The 21,281-nt window shown below is 32.3% G+C and overlaps 1 protein-coding gene across 2 annotated transcripts in view; it reads right to left on the reverse strand.

Moving 5' to 3' along the window:
• LOC100372622 (piezo-type mechanosensitive ion channel component 2-like) overlaps positions 1 to 21,281 on the reverse strand; it is a 79,614-nt gene that overhangs the window by 46,015 nt on the left and 12,318 nt on the right. For both annotated transcript variants that reach the window (XM_085500321.1, XM_085500319.1), the window contains exons 2-13: positions 19,984 to 20,079; positions 16,231 to 16,350; positions 13,524 to 13,998; positions 13,174 to 13,333; positions 11,810 to 11,875; positions 9,498 to 9,743; positions 9,052 to 9,312; positions 6,764 to 6,905; positions 5,417 to 5,631; positions 4,112 to 4,260; positions 3,096 to 3,248; positions 413 to 442 (exon numbers count right to left, since the gene is read on the reverse strand). In XM_085500321.1, the coding sequence (XP_085356447.1) occupies positions 413 to 442; positions 3,096 to 3,248; positions 4,112 to 4,260; positions 5,417 to 5,631; positions 6,764 to 6,905; positions 9,052 to 9,312; positions 9,498 to 9,743; positions 11,810 to 11,875; positions 13,174 to 13,333; positions 13,524 to 13,998; positions 16,231 to 16,350; positions 19,984 to 20,079 (2,113 nt within the window). The remainder of the gene's footprint in view (positions 1 to 412; positions 443 to 3,095; positions 3,249 to 4,111; positions 4,261 to 5,416; positions 5,632 to 6,763; positions 6,906 to 9,051; positions 9,313 to 9,497; positions 9,744 to 11,809; positions 11,876 to 13,173; positions 13,334 to 13,523; positions 13,999 to 16,230; positions 16,351 to 19,983; positions 20,080 to 21,281) is intronic.

The following is a 21,281-nucleotide window of genomic DNA, read 5'->3' on the forward strand; positions in this document are numbered from 1 at the left end:
AATGAACAAATCTGATAGAGGTCCACATGAAGTACCTATATAAGTAATATCAAAGCAATTGGACTTGTGGTTTTTAACAAGAAGTCGAAAATATCACTTTTTACTAAAAATGACAAAAATATTCACCAAAATTAGAGAATTGAAGATATGACCATGAAATGAACAAATCTGAGAGAGGTCTACCCAAGGTACATATACACCAAGTATCAAAGCATTCAGGCTTGTAGTTTTCAAGAAGAAGTCGAAAAAGTAAAACATTGACACGGACGACGACGACGACGACGACGACGGACAATCACTCATATGATAAGCTCCGCTTGACAAAGTCGACAGCGGAGCTAAAAATATTAAAACAGTTGCACCATGTTCAGGATGGAAATTAAGCATTGATGTGACTAAGACCTAAACTTACATTGTGCGCTGATCAATACCCGTTGGAATACTGAAGGCAGGCAAGCATTAGGGGAAAAGAAGAAAACACAGGACTTCATGCATTACTATTATGAAGATGAGTTTAAATAATATAGTATTGCTAGTCTTAGATTAAACCTCATAAACTCAATAACCGAAGAGGGGTGAAAATGGTTACATAAAAATAAAATAAAAATGTAATACTGATATGAGAAAAGAAGGAAGAATGTAATGGTAAATGATAGTACTAGAGCATGAATGTACTAGTCTAAGAACATAATTTCATCCCATTAAAAATAGTAGTTTGAACCTCAATTCATTCAGTAACTACATCTGTAGCATGTTAAATATTGTAATACATAGAGAATATCTAATGAATAAGAATTGAGATTTAAGAATCAGATTTATCAAACAAGTGAAGTAATTTCCATATGTTCTGAGCCTTTGGCAAGTTTAATGAAACTGATATCATGGGTCATGGATTTTGATATTCTATTTATCACATGTATCTGATTCAAAACTATTTCCCCTTCAGAAAGGAACATCACTTTTGTTATTTATGTGTGCACATTTTAATCCCTTTAGTGTGTTGAATTTGCCTACTGAAATGTCACTCTTTGAACATAGTTTAACTGTCTGTTTATCACCTACCATCAAAAAATAATTCATTCATAAAGTTGACAATATATTTCTGGTTAAAGAAACACATAAGCAACCTCTCACGCAATTTTGCGATAATTCAATCATTGGCATCACCACATTGAGATCGGCAAAATGAAAAAGTTGGAAAAACAAATCCTTTGCTTAGCCAAGATGGGGTTGTAAGAATTAGAAACTGAGAAGTCCACAAAATCAACATTAAAGTACTTTTTACCATACTAGTATTCCAAACAGTTATTACTAAAATATATTTTGTAGTTTGTCAGTTGGTGATGTCATGGTATAAATATACCGGTATATATATGCAAGGACCAATAAAATTGCAAATAAAGTGTGTGATATTGGGGGTGTAATACCAAAGATATCACATGGCTTTATCACATAGTTGTTCGCATGATACATGTGATAAACAAATATATTTATTTATTTTATAAATATAATTTTTGCACCAGAAAAATAACTCAAGCAATTAAACACATATAAAGGTGGAATTAGTGTTTACAGTGCATGTATATTAATCATGTCTATGTTTTAATCAACTATAGTACACTATATATATTTTATTTAGTTTGTTTTTCATCATTTGAAATTGAACTGAGAATCAGACAGTGACAGAATGGAAGGCTGTGAAGAGCTGCTTACATGTAAGTACAGGCTAAATTATTGCGGCTGAGATATAGAAGATATATATGTAGATGAATACGTTATTGATATGCATTCAAATTAACAGTAATGTCATTATTAACATGCATGTGCCTGCAATGGAGTTTTATAGTATATAATGTAAATAATATTTAATATAGATTTGAATAAGAAACTGAGAAATTGAGGTTTCACATCTAAATTGCTGTACAAGTTTCTCAATACGCATATCAGATTATTAATATGCACATAAGTACAAAATATTAGATTCATTATATCATTATAAGCATTTGACATCAAGATGATATTAGCATATTTGCAAATACCACATTTGTTTTATAAATTGTTGTGCCAGGAGACATTTCAGGGTATTAAAGTCACTGGTGCCTCTCTTGACTTGTTTCCTTAGGTGCTAATTGCACGTGCTTGAAATGCAAACCAGTTTCTCAAACACAATACATGTACTGCATGTTTGGGAGGTAGAACAGACTACACTCAGATTTATACTACTGGTGAACAGCCAGCTCCAGGAATCAAACCCAGAACCTTCCTGATGTTAGGCAAACATGCTCATCACTATGCCATTGCCCAGGTACGAACTACCATATTTGCTCTTTTAGAATTACTTCTCTATTAATAGAAGTGGACATAAACCTAAAATTGACAATGTTTCTGTCATTTAAAAGCACATGTACTACTAATAGAAAAAATAAATAATAATGTTACAGTATATAATAAGGCTTGAGCTGAAACAATATATAAAATAAAAATATTAATGATCCAATTATTGTAAAGTTATCATTATTTGCAACCGTGTGTTGTTATTGTAGGCAGAATAATAATAAAACTAGTAACTTAAGACAGGTTACATTGGTTCAATGTAAAACTGAACCACAGTGAAGATGAAACCCAGATTTTACAGTTATCGTACTTGGTCTATTAGTATCACATACACTGATGTTTTTCTATGGTCAAAATAAGGCATATTTTAATAAATGCAAATGTATAATTATACATTTATTGGAGATGCGATTTTAATGAAGGCAAACTTTATTTTTTATTATAATACCACTTGAACATCAACATTGCCCACCAATCTCTCATCTACATTAGAAGTTACAAGTGACACTATTTTCAGTTGAAATTTATTTTCCCAGAATCTCTCTAGAGGAAAAATTGAATAACAAACATAGCTAAACTACTGTAGCCTTGCTGTAGAAGAAAAGTCCATTTTGTATCTCTCTGTATGGTGACAACAATCAATTAAATTGTGAATAACAAACATAGCTAACTTGATGACAACAATGAATGAAAAATGAATAATATAACTATATCTTATTCTAAACACATAGATATAGAAGTCAATGTTGAAAGATCCATACCTGTATCTTATTTGTGACACAGCACTGATAACAAGGAATGGCTGATGATAATAATGCAGTTGAATAACAATGATGATGACAAATACGGTTGGTGTCAATAACCTCACAAATAGCGTCTGGGTATCATACTGTTGTAATCCAATATCACTAAGTCTTTAAAAAAAGAAGGTTAGAACAGCAATGTTAAAAGTTATGGTTTTAATTGGATCAATTTTTTTTACTATAATTTCCAAAGAATTTAAAACTTTGTAAAACACATGAAAACTAATGAGAAGACCAGTTGTAGATTTCAAGTACACATGATAATCTATACGATAGGTGATTCTTCATTCACTGCAAAATCTTGCATATTGCGTGAAAGGCGCAAATCGAACGATTAGATTTTGTACTCACAATTATTTTTATAGCTTAATGTCAAATAGGCAACCTTCTGAGAGGGGAGTGTTGCCTTTAGATACCCTTATTTCATCATCAAATAAGCACATTATGTATAAACATTATTAAGCGTGGAAATATCCCCGAAATACTTTCATGTACATATGTCTAATTCCACACAATGTTTGATGTCACTAAAGTAATATGAACTTTGTTGTCATGATTTTACATTTAATTTCACACATAACTTGAGATCTCGCAGTAAATGAAAAATGGTGTAATATCAGCAGCAGCTTTTAGGCTTGTTCAAAGTTTGTACATGGTATACATGATCAATGGTTTATGCATACACAACTTTGTACAAAGTGACTATGAATTGTAGGATTTCACAGCACTTAGATCAAAACATTTACCATATTTAAGTACCGGGTAGTGGTGTGATAGATGAATAGAACTATTTTAATAAACATAATATGACAAGCGATGGACTATGCAGAACACTGACGATGGCAAAAATAACATGTAACATTGAAGCCCAAAAAATGATGTACAGTGTTCTGTGTCAGTTCACAAATGAGAAGAGAAAACACTTCAAACACACATTAACTGTGGTAAATGGTAAAAAAGTTAAGGTTGCTTACAGATCTTCTGTCATTCCAGTGCCATTAATCCAATATTGTGGGAAGTTATCAAACTGATATGTATATATTATAACCAGAACACACATAGAGTAAAATACAATAATCCACCAATAAGTCAACATTATAAATCGCCATACTCTGTATGAAATCTGAAACATTAATACAGAAAGCAAATCATCACTGCAGTTGTGTTGAAGCATATATACAAAGCAAAATTTGATATGCCAAACAAACCTGTCAACAAACAAGCTGCATGCTCTTTGATTGATGTGACTGTTAGATGTTGACATTGTCTCCATCACTGTACAGTTCAAGAGAACAAAGCTCTCGTCATTCAGATGAATATTGTTAAAAATTCAGCATTTAAAATCATAGAAACCAGTCATCAGTAAAAAGTTATATCTGACAGTGTATGATTCTGTATTCAACTGTGTTAGAAATACTCTTATTCGAATAACATTCAGCCATTTAATTTAATTTACAGGTTACTCCCATGGACAATTTACGTTGAAGACACGCAACTTTCAAATTCATATCAGGTGTTCAGCACGAGCTGTGTATAACGGAATAAACAAATTCTGCCAAGGGGATATTCCGAACCTTTCAGTTATTATTATTTATTTTAATTTAATATATAATAAACATTATGTCATGAAATATAATGCAAGTTTGATTCGTTATCAATTAGTCAAATTCACTAAACACATCCTTGCAAATTAGACATGTCTTGGTAAGCTCCCTTGACAATGTGCATACTAACTGGCTGACTGATCTACCATTTCATACTGTTTCGCCTTGGAAATCACATCCACTGTGGAACAAGCTGCTTGTGTTACTACAGGCAATAATTGTTGTATTGACAATTTCGCTGGGATCTCTTACCCCAAAATATGTGTATGCAAGTAGTTGCTACCCCAGGAGTAACACTTAAAATGAATGAATTGATATAGCTAATTGTTATAAGCATTGAACAGATTTAACGACTGACACTTCAAAACAGCAGTCCAGTTCTAACCATTCAAAAATATATACAATTCTGAAGCACTTTTTGCCAAATTATGTATTCAATTCGCCAATGAATATATTATGTTAGAGAAGATACTACGAATTCCTACATGTTTATTTTGTACAACTTTGCAGGAACCATCCAGTTGTTACAGTTAGTTTTGAAGTGTGTTCTTGATTATTCCAATAATGGAAATGCACCTGTCATTTGTCCATGGTAGTATTGGACACAAGCCAGTCTCTACATAGAGTCAAAATAAAGCTTGTGTGATATAAGCTATTGGATACATCTGAACTTACCACTAATATTATCATGTGAATCAGAAAGAGGAGCATATAAATTATTTTATACACTACAACATCCTGTTGAAGGCTAACTATTAGAAACATAGCACCACATAGAACTATCCAGTATTTAGTCAGAAAACCATGGATTGTCAACCCAAATTTCTTCATAGTAGCACTGTCTTCTCCATCATGGAAATCCCTGGCAGAGTCTACATCACTATTAAGACCTAGGAGACATAAATGGTTTAGTGGTAAAACAAACATATGGTATGTACATGTATAATCAAGTAATATGCATACTTTATCACGCAATTATTCGTTATTGTTTTTGAACATACATGTATTAAGGACTTGGTTAATCTTGTAGACAATACAGACTATTCAAATTATACACGTATGGTAAAAGTCTCGCATATGATTTGGCACAATTTACATGAGCTTTGATCAGAGATGTACTTCTGTAAAGCTAAATACAGAATTCAATATATCAATGACCTATCTGAAGAGCCTATATGTATAGTTTACAATACAGTCCCATGGTGATAAACCAATTTGAGCAATATAAATCAAACATTTAAACATTGTATGCTACAGCAGATGTCTTGACTACTTTTTTCTTGATGAGTCTGAATGGTAGATAACAAATATCCACAGAGTGTGTTTTTGACATTTTTGTGAGATTTAGCATGTCTTGATTTACATCAAGTAGATAGTGTCCGACATGTACCACGTAAATCACTGGTAATGGCAGTAATATGGGGTGATAATTTAACAGGGTCCACCGTTTTGCCAAGACCTACTTGTCAGTTTTAAATTGTTCCTAACTAACAGAGTCCATAAAAACACATTATATATCAAAATTAACCAAAAATAAATATAGTTGTTAGTAAAACTGTAATTACAGAACAATTTGTGACTCTTCATCTTTTTTTAGACTTAGATTGTATTAAATCAATAGTATCTGTCATGGGTGATTGCAAGTATGTCGCCTTGCATGCCTACTTCAGACTCAAGACTCTGATAACCAGTATGTATATTTACAATTATATTGTATTTGCTCCATTAGAAGCACATCTCCAATAGAAGTGCACATGTACCAAAAATCACATTTATAGTATACTGAATTATGAAAATATTATCTAATTTGATCATTGGATCGGGTAGGTTAGATTTTCAGCATCAGAAAAAGAAGCCACAGAACAAAAAGCATAGCCACGAAAGCCAATATTTAATTTTTGTTATTTTCATGCTCAGTTAATTCTAAATGGAGAGTCTAAATGAAGTTAGACATAACAATGGTTACAATAAGCCACATCAGGAACTACATTTAATGTATATCCATTTTTACGTAGTACTTACCACTAGGAATAGACTGTTCAGTAGAAAATATCAGACCAAATGGTTGTAGTCCAATCTCAAGAGAGTTAAGATTTTTCTTCTTTAGCAGCCGTTCCCTCATGTACTGGCGTAATGTGAGCCAAAACACACTCGTGTACAAAATCTGGTGAAATAAAAAAAAACATTAATACTTTGAACGCTAAAGTGAACTTTTGTCACGTTTCAAAAAAAATAAAACATTTTTTCAACATTTTGACAAGTAGCCATTATCAAGTCCATTTGGTCCAAGGTTATCGAAATAATACAGAAAAAGCGTAAATATTATAACCTGTTGAGAATCTAGGTATTAAAATAAAAATTCAAAATGGATACAAACCAAAGATACACTTATTGCCAGGTACTAACTTTTCCTTGCGAGGCAAATATAGAATAAAAGTTCTACTGAAGACAGTACAATAATATATCCAGTGTTCTCACCATGACATGAGACTGTCAGACATTTGCCTTAAAATTTATATTTTTTACTCTGATGAGGTGAATTGTCTAACAAAAATGTAAAGAATTACAAGTGACAATTTATAAGTGCATTATCTCCCTATAAAGGAACAAAATACATCATAGATGGATTTGTTTCAAACTTTCTGAGCTGATGGAACAATTTTGCCCCACATATACACTTCTTTGCAAAACGCTGTATTTAAAAAAAAATTGTGTGAAAAAGACGGGCTAAAATTTTGGTGGGATCATATTTCCATGAAAGAACTGATTAATATAATATCTTTCTACATATACTGAATTTAACCTTTTCACCACCAGACTTTCTTGACCCAACATTTGTGTGCACTTTTTTCTTATATTTTGGGAGATGAACTCTTTTTTTGAAGCCAACAGACAAAATTTAAGTGAAACTTCAGTTTTTACTAAAAAAATCAGGCTATTTTTATCCAATCTTTTGAAGCAAAGAGCAGACTATAAACAAGACTATTTTGTGAATTTGTGATGAAAAGAGGGAACTGGTGGTGAAAAGGTTAACTCACATACTACATGTACTGAATTAATCTCAAAGTTCCTTTTAGTATACTGCATTACATGTTTTTTAGGTTGCATGTTATTTTAGCTATGTAATTTCGCTAATTCAAGATGTATTTAATTTTATAAAAGAAAGTATATTCTGACAATGAAATTGTTAAATTAAGATTCTGTTAATTTGTGCTTTGAGCCAAATTTGCTAAAACTAGCTACTTCAAAGTGTTTTGTAGTAATATAACATGCTAGTTACATCAAAATTAAACTTGGTTGACATTATATAGTGATTGATAAGACTAAAGATGATCAGTTAAAAATGATGATATACATACAACATCTGCCAAAATTGAATTTGCTCTGAAAAAGATCTGATAAAAACTGTTTACGTTATTGTAACCACACAAAAACGAGTTAACTCTGGAGACGACAGCAACATAAACAAGTTCAGACTTTTTCCCCTCTTATTATTTGTGTACACAATATTATTTCAAAGTCTAACAGGTAATCTCACTTTTTATGTTTGCCATACACTTTAATCCAACTGTGGAATACAACCACTAAATTACCTTCCAGTGAGAATTAGAATCAATAATTTGTTTTGGGGTGAATGAAATCTAGGTCAGTCAGATATAATTATCTTTAGTTTTGGGTATGTGTTAAGGCCAATAAAATGTCAAGCGGTTTGAAAGTTGTTGCACCCTATTATCTTTATTGATTAAGGCGACATGTTTTCGCTTCGATTTTTTAATAGCATTGCGTTCCTTTCATTGTGCATCACCCATCAAGAATTAGTAGAAGATGCTAATTATTTTAAAGATATTGTGAAGTATCGCACCTCACGTAGCTCTCACGTAATGTATGAAAGGGGTGGACCGAACATCAGACACAAAAATCAAATGATTTGATTTGAACTTGACTTTCTATTTTTTTTATAGCTCAATGTCAAAATACCAATCTTTCAGATGGAAATACTGCATTGTGATACCCTTAATTCAACGAAATTGACCACCATCGAATCATCACTACGAGTCCCATATCAAACAGAACACGACCATCGTTCTTTAAGTGATAAGTGGATAAAAATAAATATGTATGATGAAGCTGAACAAATAACTATATTGTGATCACAAGAAAAGACAACATTGTTAAGAGCAACAAACATTTCAGAACTGAAATCTTTCCCTGAATCCATTATTTCAGGGAAATGCACATGCAAAGCTTGGTATGGGGACAGCTAACTCCTCAGATCAGGGCTATGTGTGTGTTTATGTGTTGATACTAACCTTGACAGCTAGATGAACACACGGATGTTCATGATGAACTAATCCAATATCTTCATAATCTATAGCTCCTTTTGTAGGCAATTCATTTTCATTTAAATATAGTCCATACACATAACTGATAATTAACAAGACTTCCGCATAGATTACTAAAAATGGTGAACTGTGTAGACATGCTGCTCTTGAGTTTGGTATCATCCATATAAAACAGGCCCACAATAGTAAAACGAAGGTTAACCAACTATGGTATGTGATACTCCAAGCCTAATGTTGAAGAAGAGAAAATCCAATAACTAAAAGTTTTTACTGGTTTAGTATAGCTCAGAACTGTAAATCCAGTACATTTATTGCAAGCTTATTAACTATACAAACCATACACAGATTAAATGTATGATAGTTTAGGTTAATTGTAGAAAGCTAAACACAGTAAGAAATTATTGTAAACTCACCATCATAACAATAAGCAAAACAGTGTAACTTTGTTTCATAACAAAAAAGAGAATAGACATCCAAGGTTTTCTGACTCTAGGCTTCTCTTCTGTGTCAGATAATGGAGTTGTTGGTATCTTTGAAGAAGCCGTTCCCGACTGTGATTCTGCAACACTTTCTAATTGTGGTTCACTAAAGCTACCAACTGCTGGATCAATTGATTGATATTTAGTCCTCTGTGATTGAGAACTTGTGTCTACAAGAAGCTAGAGATACAAAAGTGACAAATATTGTAAACGTTTTTTCACTGCAATGTTCAATTTTATGAAGATTTGAATTGAATTGAAGATGGTTTTAATATAAAGACAACAAATCACAAACCTATCATGAAGAACTCCAATATAAAATATATTTCTATTTTCACAATATTTCATCACTAATGAATTTGTATTTTGGTAAAATAATTCAGGGTCTCCACATAACTTTAATGTCTACCACCTAAGCATAAGTCCTTTTGCATTTAATATCAGAACCATCTTCAAATCAATATTACACATTTCCACATTTATTAAATGACATTCATATTCATAATACCTTACTTTAACCATTTACATTTGTGACCATCAAATAATAAAAATCAAAACCGCAATTTTCTACTTACTATTAGTATAGCCAGCTATACAATTAGTATAAACAGATGCATTATTGACAATGTTACACAATTTCCCTTCACCAAAATTACAAACACCCACTGATATAAAACATATTAAATAAAAAAAAAATTAAAAAAAATACTATTTTATGCTCTTGTCTGATTGTCTAATTCTGAGTTGTTGCCATTCATGGTCAAATATTGACATTTTGAATGTTCAATTGGATTTTGAAAGTCTGCTCAAATGCACACTATAATGTTATATGAGAATGACTAGTGAAGCCTGATAATAATAATAATCAACAATCATTTGTTAGAAAACTATATATATTTAGAATAAAGACAGCAATTTCAAGTGACAGCTGGTCAATTAATAAACAAATGATACATATGCAACAACTCAGAAATATAGAACAATGCTACAAAGTAAAGTAATATAAACAAATAGACTTGCATGTTTTTGGTCTCTGTAGTTTTAACACAAGGAGTTTGTTCTTAGGAGGAGAGTGGTTTTATGGAACATAAAAATTACCAGCTTTATGAAGAATATTTCATAGAAAATAATATCATAGGTTTTTAGAAGCATAGCATTAAACAGTGAGGACCATAAAATGAATGCTGATAGCAGTGAGTAGTGTTTTAGCAGACAGAAAATAAGGCAGCTAGTAAACAAAAAGTATCAAGCATATGATAGCACTTAGTAAACACCAATACTGCAACATACATCAAAAAATTCTGATGATGAAAATATTTGCATGCACTCCAGAGTATTCGAAAATTAAATTATATGACAATTGTTATTTACAACCACACCATACCAACCCACTCCACACTACACTACGCAACGCAGTTAGAATAACACATATATGGATGATCATATACTGAAGCCGTACAAGAATTTCATAGCAAAACATGCAAGAGCAAAGTTTTCCTTCTCCATTACTAATCTAAGGATAATATCTTAAAAAGTTTAGCCAGACAATAGAAAAATAAAACAGACTGAACATTTTGTTATTTCAACACACCCGCGAAGGATCAGTTATTAGTTGTGAGTAAATAAACCGTCAAGACAAGAAAATAAAGAATCTTTCTGAGGTTGAACCTGGGTTAAATTTTGGTTTCATCATTAAGATTTAAATTTTGGTGTATTTGTTTTCTGGAGTGAACAAGGAAAAAATTGCTCATTTAAAGAATCAACCCAGCACCAACCTTGAGCTTTGGATTCTGCTATAATAGTATAATGATAGGATGATGCAAATACGTAAATGCATAGAGTGTAGAGTACAGAAATGAGGGGGGGAAAAAAAACAGACAAAAATGGAAATAAGTGAATTGATTCTGGAAGACAAATGATACTTCGTAATCATAGATTACTTAAAAAAAGATCAATACAAAAATACTAATGTACACTATTTAATATTACATGTAATGTAAACAACCATACTTATGTCAACACACTCATTTATATACATGTACTTGTACACACAACATTATCTATAAAACAACACTGAGTCAAATTGTATTCATTTCATATTGATAGCTTCAATCTCTACTACATACAATCTATAAAGAGTATTGACAAATTAAACATATTGATGTGGTTTGTTTTTTCAAATCTATGAACCTCAATTTTGATTTTAGTAATAACATTCTTTGGGACATCAGAGCTATAAAACATACCTCCCTTTCTCCTGCACTGTGTGTACGTCTCTTCTTATGTCGTTTATGGGTTACTTCAAGCATGTACTAGGGTGGTAAATATTTCACAATGTCAATATCAAGTTATCAAGCACACTTACAAAAAACAGCAAACACAACATAACATGAGCTTGCAAACGAGACATACACAGAAAGATGAAGGTGGTATACCAACTTACATAAAATAGTTCCTATTACCATAGAAAGCAGCAAGAAGAATAAGCCAGTTTCGAAAGTAGGTGTTACTTTTAATAATAAATTGATTGTGAAAAACCTAACCATAAAATGATGCTTAACAGCTTCAGATTGAATAGGCACATGACCCACATTTGGAAAATTAGCCCTATGATATGACTATTGAATAAAGAATTAAAATAACTAATTAATATGGGTAACATTACACATGCATTGTATGTAAAAATATGTAGGTAGAATCCAATTATGAGTAGACTCCACCAGGAATCCCACCTGGTGTGGGGAGGAAGGGGCTGAAATGATGAAAACGGTACAACAAAATAATACATTTCAACAGCTTCAACAGCATAAGACTAGGCTAACAACATAACACTCCCAGATGAAAGAGTTCCACAATTGCAGAAAAATTCAATTTTCATTCTCTAGATATTCAATTTTCAAATTTTCACTATTTCGAGTTCACCATCTTGATTCTCCAGCAAAGGATTATAGGTAAAGTATAACATGATAGCATCTTTTGTCAAAAAAAAAAAAAAAAAGATTAAGAAAATTTCATCTATAACTTCTAAAGTAGACTTCAAATTTATTGAAAGTTTGGAAAATGGTAGCATACAGGTGCCAACCATAAATAAAAAATGATTGTCATAGCAACAGAACCGAAAATATTTATTTTAATTTGCATTTTTACATTATTCTACAAAATGTTCAATATACAATTTATTGATAAGAGTAGCTTATAAAGGTTATGTATACTAACAGAACAATAAGGTATCATTTTCAACAACCTACAAATTTTTTACTTATTTAACTTTTTTTAATATCTTTACTTTTTGTGCTTTTGCATTCTAATTACCATTATTATTTATACATGAGTAATATGTACACTAAAAATTTGCATTATTTGCAATAGATGATGTGATGTCATATGTTACCCATAATTCTTTGACGGCAAATCAAAATGGTAGACAATGTATACTACCGGTAATTAAAAAGTTGAAATTATAGAATCTAAAGCAATACCGAAAATCTGTCAATTGCATTCCCTTCCATTTTTTGAACTCTTTCATCTGGGAGTATCATGCTGATTAGACTTCCACTTTTTATCATGAATAATGAGCTGCAAGATCCAGGGTCATTTCAAGTTAACTTACAGGGTTCTGAATCCACTGACATGTGAGCAAAGCTAGATACCAGTAATACACTAGTAATATAACAGGATTGACATAAGCTGGCCACTTTAATGTGGTATCTAGGAGTAACTTATATGGACAGTCACAGTCGTAGATGATTATTGCTGTTAAACCAAATAGCCTGTAAGTAAACAAGACCAATATACTGAATTACATGTACTGGCATTTTGCCATGTATAAATACTAATCCCCTTATTCCCAAAATTCATCAAGATAATATAGTACATCATTATTCACATTGCAATGTACATCAAATCAAAAATATAATTACTTTGCACAGCTTGTAATGCATTTGACACAGCCAAACATACCTTGAATATAAACTTTTAGCAGGTAACGCTTGTTGGAAGAATTGAAACTGGTAGAGATAAAGTGCAACCAGATGGGCTCCACAATATGTCAACATAACAATACGGACATAGACCAGCTTACGTCCCCAGTGTTTGTAACATGACCACCAAGACACGACCACCAGAAACGTTAAGAAATATACAGACGAAGTCACTGACGGTAGAATGATACCAGCCAGGGCAGTTAGAAAACAAGTGGTGAAAGACCAAAGTAAATCCATTGCAAAAGACATTTGTGAGGTCTTTCTATGCACAGTTGTATTAGAGCTTGAAGTTGGACGTGGAGTGTTACGTGTTAACTTATAACATGCTATGTAGACTATTAGAGAGACTGTGAACATTAGAACATCAGGAGCAATGGCTCGGACTGCATCCAGCACAGGAATATCTAGACGCTGTAACCCAACCTGTCGTAATGCTGTCTCCAAGGTAGAACCTTTGTAGAGAAAAAAATAGAGCAAATGTGAGCATCTTGAATAATTTCACTACATTGTATTGTGCTTTTTTTGACAATTTCAAATACCACTTTATAGCACTTTCAGTCACACAAATACATTTGTAACATTGTAGGCTAGAGGATAGCATCTTAAACTTTTTTTTGAGCTACAACCGTATACAAATGCTACAGACACAAGTATCTTGGGTCTTTTGACTACATTTATTTTCAGAGTTGGTTTCCTGGGCACTATATCGCTATATCTTTTCCACACAACAACGCATCCTAGCAAGTTTCTGGTGACCACCCTCCTCTCCCTCACATGACCACAACCAATATAAATGATGTGCAGTTTGCATAACAGTTGTGCAAAAAATGGTGTAGGCAGGACATGGGTATGCAACCATGTTGTTCTCAAGCAAATGGGTCTAGGCAGATTATGATCCTTCATGATCAGACATTTTGTGAAACAATGTGACTCTACGTTCCCACAAAAATTCACACAATTTTTTCGTATAAAAAACAGGATTATTGATGAGACCTAATCGCCCTCTAGTGGTCAAATTGGGAGATGAAATTAAAGAAACACTCGCCCCATTCATCTTGCAATAATTTATAATCCAATGTTTTGCTATTTAAATATTAAATAGCTCAACTTGCTAGTATTACCATTTGTTACATACATGGTTTCTCTATTCACAGCACATTCACATATAAATATTTGGGTACTGTTAATACCTGTATGCAGGCAGGTTTTATATTAATTGGAGTCACTACCAAATTAGTTCTTATTGCCAAAATACATGTATAAACAACAGCAAAGATAATAGAGGTTTTCTAGGCCCTTTTTTAGCTGGCAACCTGTTGTGGCCATTATCATTATCGCATCCTATCGGGAGGTCTAGCTTTGATCTCATATAGTCAGGCAACATGATCCATTGAATTCGGTCATCTCTTTTACAGTGTTCCCATTCTGTTTGACCCCACTCACTAGGAGTGGTCTGGAGATCACATTTAATATTCTTGTTGTTGGTGTATAGTTGTTTGTAAAGAGGTGACACCAACTGACATCAATCTAAACATTTACAGTAAAGCTGTGTTCACATAAACTACCGGTACATACTTGTAAAACCTACTATCATCCTGTACAATAAAAACAGAAGCCACAGCGGTTGGTTCTAGTTTTGTTCAATTTATACTGTATGTACTGGATTTGTTCAAAATCATGTGCATCTAAAACCTTCTGAGCAATTTTTCTGCTAAAAATTTTTCTTTATTCTAGCGGCAATAGATTCAGGTCCATATATTCTGAATATTGGCAATCACAAAGAACGCATTGTGGAAGTAAATTTTATTATTATCGAAGCTGTAATTTTGTTAGCGATTATTTCACTGTATGATGTTTTTTAAAGAGGCAATTACCAAATTTTAAAAGGTAAAACAATAATTAAAAGAGTTTTAACAGCTTTCATGATGATAACAGATAAAATGTAATTTATCTACTCATGCAACAAAGTCTTTTCTGCAGCACAAACTCAGTCTCAGTCAGTTTTTTTTTTGCCATTAAACATTGCAATTCATTGTGTTTTGATGGGAATGATGATTTCTGAATAAAAATGAGTAAAAAGATCGCCCGAGTGAGGTTCTGGAGCCACCACTCACCCAAAATATATGACCTTTCCTCTAAAAGATCAACTAGGGTGTGGTATTGGACAATATGATATATGTTGTATAGCATGTGTAACTGACAACAATACTGGGATCAAGGGAGTCCCTGATGAACCAAGTTTTCAGAAAACATGTGGTATATTTCATTATCAATTTCACAATAACAAGCTGAACTAAAATTAAATTAACAATCCTTGGGTAGGAACTGTCATAATATTCAATATTCATATTCTTCTAATGATTTCTACAACTGTGGGTGACCACCCCTTATTTGACATCCAGATTTTTAATCATTGTCCACCATTGAATATCAGCATGTATGTTACTGTGTTTTTGGTTATCCAATGATGTTTGATATTTTAAACCAAATATCTAAGGGGCCATCACCTGAGCATGGGTTTTACAGACCACATAAAAAATATAAGCTTCACATTATGAGCAAACTAGAGATGTTGGGTGTGTCACAAAGAAAGGGTATTCTTTTCAAATATATACATATATGTCACAAATGTGGTATTCAATACCTAACTATTGAAAGCAGTATATAATGTTTTATGTACTTACAGAATTCTAGCCAATGTCCATATGGTTGTAATACTAGCAATACAATCTGAAAGACTAACTGTGCTCCTAATATAATACTTGTTAAAATTAATAAAGTTTTCAAGAACCGTCCAGTGTGTCCTGCAAGAAAAGAATATGCATGTAGTTTCTATAGTACAATACTCGGAAGAAAACCAATTGTTTAACCTTATGCACTTATGACAAATATAAAAACACCTGTAATTTTATTTTTAATCTATCAGTGTTCAGACAAAATCCATATGTATGGTCAAATTAAGTCACATAGTAATTGGTTTAAGTACATTCTAATAGAGATGAGCTTCTAAGGGCCAAAAAAATCAATTGTGGATTTCAATAAATGCATTACGAAAACAGTAATTCAGATTTACATTTACTTTCATTGAAATATTGTGTAATTTTGCACCATTTTTATGCTTGGCCCAAAAAAAGGTTTATGGCAGGCAATTAACTTTAAAAGGTAAGGTTATCAGAACCACACTTTTTTTTTGCCTAATAGTGCTAATAATGTAAATGTAATACCGTACTGTAAACTGCACATCATAAATTTATTATATTTTCATTTTGAAGCAGTTCATTGGAAGGCATTTACCCTGAGTATCATGGTTTTGTTGCATACATGTGTAATGAGAACAAGCTGCCAATAGATTATTAAAGTGTTATGATCCTTGATAACCAGTATTATCAACAGATAGACTATATCTTTAACAACACTGAATATTTCAACAACAACCCAGTCACAGGCGAAATTCCCAGATGTCTTATCAATGGAATTAAACAACATTAACATTAAATTGCTACATAAAATTGATGGGAACAAATAATCTCTGCATGTTCACCATTCAATTTAATATTTCCTTTAGAAATCCAAGTAACAACTTGTCCTGGATTGACATTATATTTTGTACTTTACTATTGTGGGATTTGTTTTCTATAATTTCAACTGTAATAAAATTTTAGTGCAAAGCATTCTTCAAATTGTTATTTTTAGAATAGAATGGGTGAAGCAAGAACAACATGGAGCCCGCAACCTGAAATTAACAAATAGAATGGGTAAAGCAAGGACACTATAGAACCTAGTTCTTGTAATTCACTAATGGAATGAGTGAAGCTAAGGACTCTGTGGAGCCTGGGCACTGAAGTCAATGGATGAAACAAGGACCCTAAATTCATGAACAGAATGGGTTAAACAAGGACACTGTTGAGCCTGGCCCTAAAATTCATCAATAGAATGAGTGAAACAAGGACACGACTGTTGGGCCTCGGCCCTGAAGCAAATTACAGAATAATTTTGTATCATTAGCAAAAGAACAGGAAGCATGTGTTATTTTCTGAAGTAAATATCAACACAACATGATAGCATCATATGTAGAGTGTTTGGTCCTATATAGCAGTTGTGAGAAACTGCATGGTGTCAGGTATGAAATGCTAAGGTGGGCAGAGAATCACTTGCTTGCTATCTTCTGTCACCTAAAATTAAAGGGTCTATGTACTGAATAAATAAATACTGCTTCTACACTGTATGACACCATGGGTTGCCAAACAGCCATTTGCAGACAAATTAATATATATATTCATTTTTGGATGATAATATGACTAAATAGTTACTAACGATTGATTTGAGTTGCCAATTTCCTTCAAAATGAATGATATAATAATATCTTTCACATTAATTTAACTAGACCCAAGTGAATCTGGATGAAAAAAAGAAAGTGTTTTGATTCCAGAATTACCAACAGACGTGATATAATTCCAATTGCGTACAAGCATGATACGAGTAACCTACCTAGCATGGGGCAATGGTTGGACAAATATTTAAAAGGTCAAAAGCACAATAGACAGGCAACCTCAAAAGAGGACAGCAGCATATTTGAAACAGAAATGTGGATTAGCAGTTGAAAAGAATGATTTTTTGAGAGAAAGTTAACTGAAAAGAAGACGTGTGTTTTTCAGGGAGTAAATATGATCAATACAAAAATATAACAATTATATATGACAAGTCTCTGTTAATTCAATGGTAAAAAAAAACTAAAAACAATCAGCCATTTTCAATCAGAACATGAAACAAAATCACATGATGTATAATGCAGTTTTAGGGCGATGTCCATGCATATTAAGTAGCTAATTTGCATATTAATTATCTTATTTTAGCATGTTTAAGCAGAATCTCATAAACTTCTAGCAGATTTTGATCAAATTTGGTACATAGGTACCTTGGGGATACTGTGTAGACATAATTTGTTTTGGAGCCATGGCTTTGCATATTATGTAGCTAATTGCATATTGTTTCATTTCAGCCTGTGTAAGCAAAATCTCAAAAACTTCAGAATGGATTTGGATCAAATTTGCTATATATTGGCACTTTGGCGTTATCTACAGTCTTGAGCATATGATTTATTAGTTAATTTTCAGACAAATCAGGTAACTGCTTTTACTGATGTGCAATGTAAGTACTAAGTTTGAAATCCACCCATATACGACTGAGATCTGATTTCAGAATGGCAGAAATGCTCGATTTTGATGATTTTTTAACATTAAAAAAATTCATGCAAATATGTAATTAATATGCAAGGACGCCAACTAATATGATCTACTCATTATGCCAATGTATCTATGTACCAAGTTTCCTTGAAATCCGATGAGTGGTTCTTAAATTGAGATACCAGGGGAAATGAAGACATACACTGCAGACAAGGTAACCAGATGATGTTCACCATATACAGAAGACAAAACTGTTGCAGCATAAAATAAGTCCACATAATGGGGGCGTCTGATTAATAGAAAGGTTACAGTGGTAGGTTTACAAACTTTTTTTAAAATGTGGGGGTGTTTTGTTACTTGATCAGATGGGAGTGGTGCATTCACATAAAAGTCTAAATTCTTGACCTTTGACATCCACCATTAGTGACATAAATTTGTGTTTGCCCAGCTATATCATGATATATAACAAGGCACAGATTATTAAATCAGTAAATGGAGCATTAGTTAGGTTAAAAATGTAGAAACAAAACTATTAGTGAGAGGTTGCCAGTAGATATCAAATTTAGAAGTGGGAAGATTTATCCGAGTTTATTTTGTCAAATGTGAGGAATTAGTTTGTCAAAGAAAATGGCATGTTCCACTAAAAGAAACCAAGAAATTATATCAATTTAAGATAAGACAGTCACACAATGTAAAGACTAGCATGTCTTTATACAGCAAATTACACTAGACACTAGGAATAGCAGTTTAAGTATATACATATACTACTATCAATCCCATGTGTACATGTATATGTATTTATAGATTTGGACAAATTTGGAATCATATTTCTCTGTCCTCAGGACAAGGCTTTATCTAATGCATGAATAGAAAATTTATTTGAAATTTTTTTAGTTATACACATAGAGAGTATGCATTTCTTATAATAACACAATCACAGTGGTTGCTTCTTATGCTGTTTATTTACTCCAACTCTCTAAACCACACATTGTTTTGGTTAAATTTAACAAGTATGGAATTCTGGGAAAACTGTGACTGAATGGAATCCAAAACAATCCTTGTGGAGCAGAGTCAGATGAACTTTCAATGAAAACAATGATGACATACTTTGACAGATAACATCTTTGGAAGACATAGATTTCTCATACCAAGTTAATAATCATACTGTTTATGAATGATACATTTCAACATTCCTTTCTTTTTTACCAATACAATAGGTGACAGAGTTATGTAATGTAAATGTATAAATCTTACCTTGCATTGATTCTCTTGAAGGACTTGGTAGCAAGGGCAGCACCAAGAAGCAGGTGAAATAAATGAATGAAAAGGCATTGTAGCGGAATATAGCAGCTGAAAAATAAAACAAACAACATTTTACAATTACAATTCATATTTACACTATATACCGTAATGCATTGGTATTGAACATGTGCATAGCCATTTTGGTTTCAAATGGCAGAATACAACTCTTTGAGCAACAAAGAAAAGGCACCATCCACAAAATAGTTCTATTTATAGTCTGCTCTTTTTCACGTGACATGGTGTGGAAATTTCAAAAAACTAGAAGTAATGTCACATTTTGTGTGTTTGGTCCAAAATTAGGATTGAATTCAGTGAAAATAACAGAAAATGTGAAACAATTTTACCCAAATTTAAGTGGAAAAAAATGTAAGCAAGCTAGATGTAGTAAGACAACTTCTCAAAACATTCATCAAATTCCAGGGTAAAGTAGTGGATAGCCAGAGTTGACCTTGTCAAGTTCAAATAGCACTTGTAAATCAATGTCAAAGGGGTTTACAAATTTAAGGCAAAGAACCTGGCATCATTAGTCATAATAAAACAAACAATTAAATATCATTCTAGTAACAAAATCCATTCTAAAATGCAATTACTATCTCATCAAATCCGCCAAGAGGTTTTAATGTATTTTCCATACACCCTTGGTAGCTTGCTTCTGTTCACATAAAGCTCTCTAAAGTTTAGACTCAATGACTGATATACTGAATTTGCAGTAGATACATATAAATTTATGAATATAATAATTCCAACTCTGAAACAACACATCCTTTAGTAAATTCTATAATTTTGTTATAATTACTTTGATAGTTGCAGAGACCCTTGTTAAGAGACTGATTGTTGCTATTCTCAGAAAACCTATTGAAGTAGGAATGTCAATATATGATTGTCTATAATGAATAATTCCAATTTTTTTTCAATAAATTATAGCATCTTCAGCTGTTGCAAGCAGAGACCATGATTGCTTTATATTTACCTCATCAAGTAAATGTACACTCTGGTCTGTATTATTATCTTACTACATTTTTGTGTTACACCAATAAGGCATCACAACCTCAAGTATGTATTTAATGCCTTACTGTATACTAGTATAGCATTTACGTAACTTCACCGTTTAGTGATTTCAATAAATGAACTACATTTGTGAGTTTTGTATACTTTAAAAACCAGGCCAAAACAAATATTTTGGCTCATATGCACCTCTATCAGAGACATGCTGAAAGAAAGAGCAAAACAACACATATTTTCAATAAATT

Source organism: Saccoglossus kowalevskii, chromosome 6 (genome assembly GCF_978046115.1).
Source record: "Saccoglossus kowalevskii chromosome 6, keSacKowa6.1, whole genome shotgun sequence".
Taxonomy (NCBI): Eukaryota; Metazoa; Hemichordata; class Enteropneusta; family Harrimaniidae; genus Saccoglossus; species Saccoglossus kowalevskii.